Source organism: Calidris pugnax, unplaced genomic scaffold (genome assembly GCF_001431845.1).
Source record: "Calidris pugnax isolate Ruff unplaced genomic scaffold, ASM143184v1 scaffold205, whole genome shotgun sequence".
Classification (NCBI taxonomy): Eukaryota; Metazoa; Chordata; class Aves; order Charadriiformes; family Scolopacidae; genus Calidris; species Calidris pugnax.
The window spans coordinates 98,617-104,711 of NW_015090943.1; the positions used below are offsets into that span (position 1 = coordinate 98,617).

At 58.2% G+C, this 6,095-nt stretch overlaps 1 protein-coding gene across 1 annotated transcript in view; it reads left to right on the forward strand.

Moving 5' to 3' along the window:
* Positions 1 to 6,095, forward strand: part of PLEKHM2 (pleckstrin homology and RUN domain containing M2) — a 51,848-nt gene that overhangs the window by 33,998 nt on the left and 11,755 nt on the right. Inside the window, exons 10-18 of the mRNA XM_014951886.1 lie at positions 66 to 156; positions 926 to 990; positions 1,325 to 1,413; positions 2,206 to 2,338; positions 2,423 to 2,613; positions 2,885 to 2,950; positions 4,139 to 4,298; positions 5,331 to 5,510; positions 5,586 to 5,702. Of these exons, the coding sequence (XP_014807372.1) occupies positions 66 to 156; positions 926 to 990; positions 1,325 to 1,413; positions 2,206 to 2,338; positions 2,423 to 2,613; positions 2,885 to 2,950; positions 4,139 to 4,298; positions 5,331 to 5,510; positions 5,586 to 5,702 (1,092 nt within the window). The remainder of the gene's footprint in view (positions 1 to 65; positions 157 to 925; positions 991 to 1,324; positions 1,414 to 2,205; positions 2,339 to 2,422; positions 2,614 to 2,884; positions 2,951 to 4,138; positions 4,299 to 5,330; positions 5,511 to 5,585; positions 5,703 to 6,095) is intronic.

The window sequence follows — 6,095 nt, forward strand, 5'->3', positions numbered from 1 at the left end:
CCTGCGAAGGCCCAGCCCTGTGCCTGCCTCATCCGTGGGCTGAGAGCTCTTCTCTCTCCACACAGATGATCCGAATGAGCACCGGGCACATGGAGGGGAACCTGCAGCTCATCTACGTCCTGCTGACGGATTGCTACGTGTATCTGATCCGAAAAGGTATCCCATCCCAGTGGCCTCTGTGCTTAAATCCAGGGAAGGAGACTTGCTTGATCTGTGGCTTGTCCATAAATTATAGAATTATTGAGTGATTTGGATGGGAAGGGACCTTAAAGCCCCCCCAGTGCCACCCCCTGTCCTGGGCAGGGACACCTCCCACCACATCAGGTTGCTCCAAGCCCCCTCCAACCTGGCCTTCAACCCCTCCAGGGATGGGGCAGCCCCAGCTTCTCTGGCCAACCTGGCGCAGGCTCTCACCTCCCTCACACCAAACAAGTTCTTCCCCCCAGCTCAGCTCCATCTCCCCTCTTTCAGTGTCAAACCCTTCCCCTTCCTCCTAGGGCTCCCCTCCCTGATCCAGAGTCCCTCCCCAGTTTTCCTGGAGCCCCTTGAGGGACTGGAAGGGGCTCTAAGTTCTCCCTGGAGCCTTCTCTTCTCCAGGCTGAACCCCCCAACTCTCTCAGCCCCCCCTCCCAGCAGAGGGGCTCCAGCCCTCCCAGCATCTCCGTGGCCTCCTCTGGCCCCGCTCCAACGGCTCCATGTCCTTCCTGTGCTGAGGACTCATGAGGCCACCATAGCTCACTCCCTTCACTGCCAGCTCCTGCCAGTGTCCCTAGGAGCGGTGGCCGCCGCAGTAGGGAGCTCAGGTTGATTTGTCCCCTGAGAAATCATGGGACACGTGCCCCACAGCTCAGTGCTGCCTGGGACACGGCTTGGTTTGCGTGTCCTGTGCCCACCCCTCCTTCACACAGCTCTTTGTGTCTGCCAGGGGCAGCGGAGAAGCCGTACATGGTGGAGGAGGCCGTTTCCTATAACGAGCTGGATTACATCTCGGTGAGCGCAGCCTGGGTCGGGTCTTGAGGGGAGCAGGAGGCGTGTGGGGGGGCTCAGTCCTCACCTCTCTGGCCACGGGGGTGTCAGGAGCATCACAGTGGGGGGCTTCTATGGGGCTCTGTCCCCAGGGAGCATTTTGACCAGCCAGTCTTTGAGACTGGAAGAGTTAGAAATGATCCCCCCACCTCGAATGCCACCTCTGTGGGAGCCCAGCTTGCTCGTACCTTCACGTGGGCAGCAGAGCCACTGCTGACCTTCTCCCTCCTGGGGCCAGAAGCCAGGTTCAGCCCCTCGTCCCCCACCTAGCTTCCTTAACTGGTCATACGTGTCACAGGTTGGGCTGGATCAGCAGACGGTGACGCTGGTGTGCACCAACCGGAGGAAGCAGTTCCTGCTGGACACGGCGGACGTGGCTCTCACTGAGTAAGCGGGGACGGGGTGGTGAACCGTGGTGCCTTCCTCTGGGGGTCCAGGACCTCTGCCCGGCACCTTGGACTTGGGGAATGCAAGAGACTCTGGTGAGAGCCCTTCCTGAGCACCACGTCAACTCGTCGTTTGAATATCTTCAGGGATGGTGCCTCAACCACCTCCCTGGGCAGCCCATTCCAAGGCTTGATAACCCTTTCAGTGAAGAATTTTTTCCTAATATCCATCCTGAACCTCCCCTGGCACAACTTGAGGCCGTTTCCTCTTGTCCCATTGCCTGTTCTTTGGGAGAAGAGACCAACCCCCACCTCTCTACAATCTCCTTTTAGGTAGTTGTAGAAAACCAGAGAGGGTTTGGTTTGATACCATCAACTAAAACCTGCAGGCACTGGGTGACACGGACTCTGTGTCCTTTGTGTCGCTTGGGATGAGTAGGGACGAGATCTTGAGTTTTGAGGCACGTCCCCAGGTCTCTCTCCATGTTGTCAGCTCAGGGAGGTGACCTCTTTGGGGCCTGAATGGTCATACTGGGATCTGTGTTGGGATGGGTGTCCATGTCCCAGTATCATCAGTCTCACCCATCCTGGAGCTCAGACTTGGTTGATTGATCGACCTTTCATTGATTTTGAGACCCTGGTTGATTGATCAACCTTTCATTGATTTTGAGACCCTTTGGTCTGGGAGACCAGAGGCCCACGTTGAAGGGAAGCCCCTTTGGCATGAGAGCACGTGAGGGAGATGAAGGGCTGTTTGCCCTGACTTCATCAGAGTTCTCTGTCTCCCTCTCAGGTTCTTCCTGGTCTCCTTGAAGTCAGCCATGATCAAAGGGTGCCGGGAGCCCCCGTATCCCAGTATCCTCACGGATGCCACCATGGAGAAACTGGCGCTTGCAAAGTTCGTGGCCCAGGAGTCCAAGTGTGAGGTGAGTTTGGGTATGGGGGCCATCACTCCACGTGGCAGAGGCTCTCAGGAGGCTCTCGTTGACTTCTCCACTTGACTCCGGCAGGCCTGCGACGTGGTTGTGCGTTTCTACGGCCTCGTTCACTGGGAAGACCCCATGGACGAGGCGCTGGGACCCACCAACAGTAGCTACAGCTCCACCGAGAACGCAGTCACCAAGGACGGCGTCCTGCACTACAAGGCGGGGACCTCCTACCTGGGCAAGGAGCAGTGGAAGACCTGCTTTGTGGTGCTCAGGTGGGCGCTGGGGCTGTGGGCTGGGGGGCTGGGGTCAGGCAGGGCTTGGTGGAGAAGGTGCTGGGACCAGCTTGCTGCCCAGGAGTTGCTTGGGAGATGGAGAGGACCCATCTTGGCACCTGGGAGGTGACAAGCCACCGGCTGTGGCTGCCCAGCAGCAGGGGGGAGGGCAGGCTGGAGGGGCTGTGGGATGGAAGGCAGAGGGTGTTTGTGTGGTTGGTGGAACCAAGCTGACTCCAGTTACCACCTCTCTCCTCTTCCCAAACGGCAGCAACGGGATCTTGTACCAGTACCCGGACCGCACGGACGTCACCCCTCTGCTCTCCATCAACATGGGGTAAGCGCCTGGTGGGACATGGCAGCCCAGCTCAGAATCACAGAGTGGCCTAGGTGGGAAGGGACCTTTAAGATCATCTAGTCCAACCATAAAACAAACAAACAAAAAAAACCCACATAGAAAAAAAACCAAACCAACACTAAACCATATTCCCAAGCATCATATCAACTCATCTTTTGAATATCTCCAGGGATGGTGCCTCAACCACTTCCTGGGCAGCCCATTCCAAGGCTTGATAACCCTTTCAGTGTAAATATTTTTCCCAATCTCCAACCTGAACCTCTCCTGGTGCAACTTGAGGCCGTTTCCTCTTGTCCCATGGCCTGTTCCTTGGGAGAAGAGACCGACCCCCCCTGGCTACACCCTCCTTTCAGGGAGTTGGAGAGAGCCAGAAGGTCTCCCCTCAGCCTCCTTTTCTCCAGGCTGAACACCCCCAGCTCCCTCACAAGTTCTCTAGATCCTTCTCCTTGCTCTCCAGACCCCTCACCAGCTCCATTGCCCTTCTCTGGACCCACTCCAGCACCTCGGTGGGGATCTGGGGATGGGGGAGCTCCTTGGGGTGTTCAGGGGGGGTCTTTAGGGGCAAATCATGACCTGGTCCATGCCGGAGGACTCCCTGCTTGCCCCCGGCTGGGTACGGATGCCCGTTTGCTTTGGCTCTGGTGCGTGTGGCTGGAGATGGGCCCATTTTCTCCTGGATTTTCCACCCTTTGATGGGGAGTTGGTCTCTGAGGGGCTGACATGTTCCTCCTGGGGGAGCTCCTTGGGGTGTTCAGGGGGGGTCTTTAGGGGCAAACCATGACCTGGTCCATGCTGCAGGACTCCCTGCTTGCCCCTGGCTGGGTACGGATGCCCGTTTCCTTTGGCTCCGATGCGTGTCGTTGGAGATGGGCTCATTTCCTCCTGGATTTTCCACCCTTTGATGGGGAATTGGTCTCTGAGGGGCTGACATGTTCCTCCAGGAGCCACACTGGGTGTCCCCCACCAACCCACCAGCTCTACCATGGTGTTCAGGGACTGAGAGCATCCTTGGAGCAACCGTAGGGGGTGTCGCAGATGGGAAACGAGTGTTTGCGGGGAGAAGGGGGGAACATGCAGCGCGGGGTGGGGGGCAGAGGGAGGCTGGTTTTGGGCTGGCCCTGACCCCTTTCCATCCTGCTCATCTCCATCCTCCCCCCTCTCTCCCAGCGGCGAGCAGTGCGGGGGATGCCGACGCTCCAACACCACCGACCGGCCCCACTCCTTCCAGGTGATCCTGACGGACCGGCCCTCCCTGGAGCTCAGCGCCGAGAACGAGGAGGACATGGCAGACTGGATGCAGTACTTCTGCCAGGCTGTCTCCAAAGGGGTGAGCCAGGGATGGGACACCCCCTTCCCCCAAACATGGGCACATCCACCCCCCCTCCTTCACCCGGAGCCCCTTTGGGGATGTCGGGAAGGGATCACAGAATCCCAGAATGCTACGGGGTTGGAAGGGACCTCTGGAGATCACCCAGTCCAACCCCCGGCCACAGCAGGTCCACCCAGAGCAGGTCCCACAGGAATGTGTCCGGGGGGGGTTGGAATGTCTCCAGAGAAGGAGACTCCACCACCTCTCTGGGCAGCCTCTGCCAGGGCTCTGCCACCCTCAAAATCAAGAAGTTCCTCTTCATGTTGAGGTGGAACTTCTTATATTCAAGTTTGTGCCCATTTCCTCTTGTCCTGTCCCTGGGCACCACTGAAAAAAGACCAGCCCCATCCTCTTGGAGCCCCTCTGCTACGAGGACAGGCTGAGGGAGCTGGGGTTGTTCAGCCTGGAGAAGAGGAGGCTCCAGGGAGACCTAACAGCAGCCTTCCAGCACATGAAGGGGACTACAGGAAGGCTGGGGAGAACCTGTTTCCAAAGGCCTGCAGTGACAGGACGAGGGGCAATGGCTTTAAGCTGGAGAAGAGCTGATTTAGATGGGATATTAGGAATAAGTTCTTTACTATGAGGGTGGTGGAGCACTGGAATGGGTTGCCCAGGGAGGTGGTTGAGGCCCCATCCCTGGAGATATTCAAGGTGAGGCTCAATGAGGCCCTGGGCAACCTGGTCTGGTTGGGGGTGTCCCTGCTGACTGCGGCGGAGTCGGACTAGATGGGCTTTGGAGGTCCCTTCCGGCCTGGGCAATCCTATGGTTCTTGACACCCACCCTTGAAGGATTTAGAGGTGTTGATCAGATTCCCCTCAGTCTGCTCTTCTCCAGACTGAACAGACGCAAGTCCCTCAGCCTCTCCTCATAACGGAGGAGCAGACAGTTTTCTCCCAAGCCAGGAGTTCTTCCCCACGGGCCACCCCGTGGAGATGGGGTTTCTTCGTGCCAGATTTTAACACCTCCCCCTTTCCCCCCACCCCATGCAGGTGATCCCCCAAGGGGTTGCCCCTACCCCCTGTGTCCCCTGCTGCCTGGTGCTGACGGATGAGAAGGCTTTCACCTGCCACGAGGACTGTCAGACCAGCTTCTTCCGCTCGCTGGGCACCGCGGAGCTGACGGACATCACCGCCGTCTCCACGGAGGCCGGCAAGGAGTACTGTATCCTGGTGAGCACTGGTGCTGTGGGACCAGCCAGCCAGGGGCTGGGAAAGGGATGGTAACACCTCTCTCTTGGTGTTTAGGAGTTTGCTCAGGACAGCAAGCAGTTCCTGCCCCCCTGGGTCCTCTATTTTAGTTGCACTACAGAACTGGAGAGGTTCCTCTCGGCGCTGAACGCTGCATGGAGGAACATCTACCAGGTGAGTGTGCGAGGCTGCCTCCGGCGAGGAAGGGCGAGCGGGGATGGTGTCCTGGGAGGAAGGACTTGGGTGAATTGTTCCCTGCAGGGTGAACCCGGCTTTCCCACAAGGGAGCATCTCCCTTATGAGGAGAGGCTGAAAGAGCTGGGACTCTTTAGTCTGGAGAAGAGAAGGCTGAGGGGAGACCTTCTTAATGCCTACAAGTATCTCAAGGGCGGGCTGAGGGAGGAGGGAACCAGACTCTTTTCAGTGGTTCCCAGTGAGAGGACGAGGGGCAACGGGCACAAGTTGGAACATAAAGGGTTCCACTTGAATATGAGGAAGAACTTTTTCACAGTGAGGGTGGCAGAGCCCTGGCAGAGGCTGCCCAGGGAGGGTGTGGAGTCCCCTTCT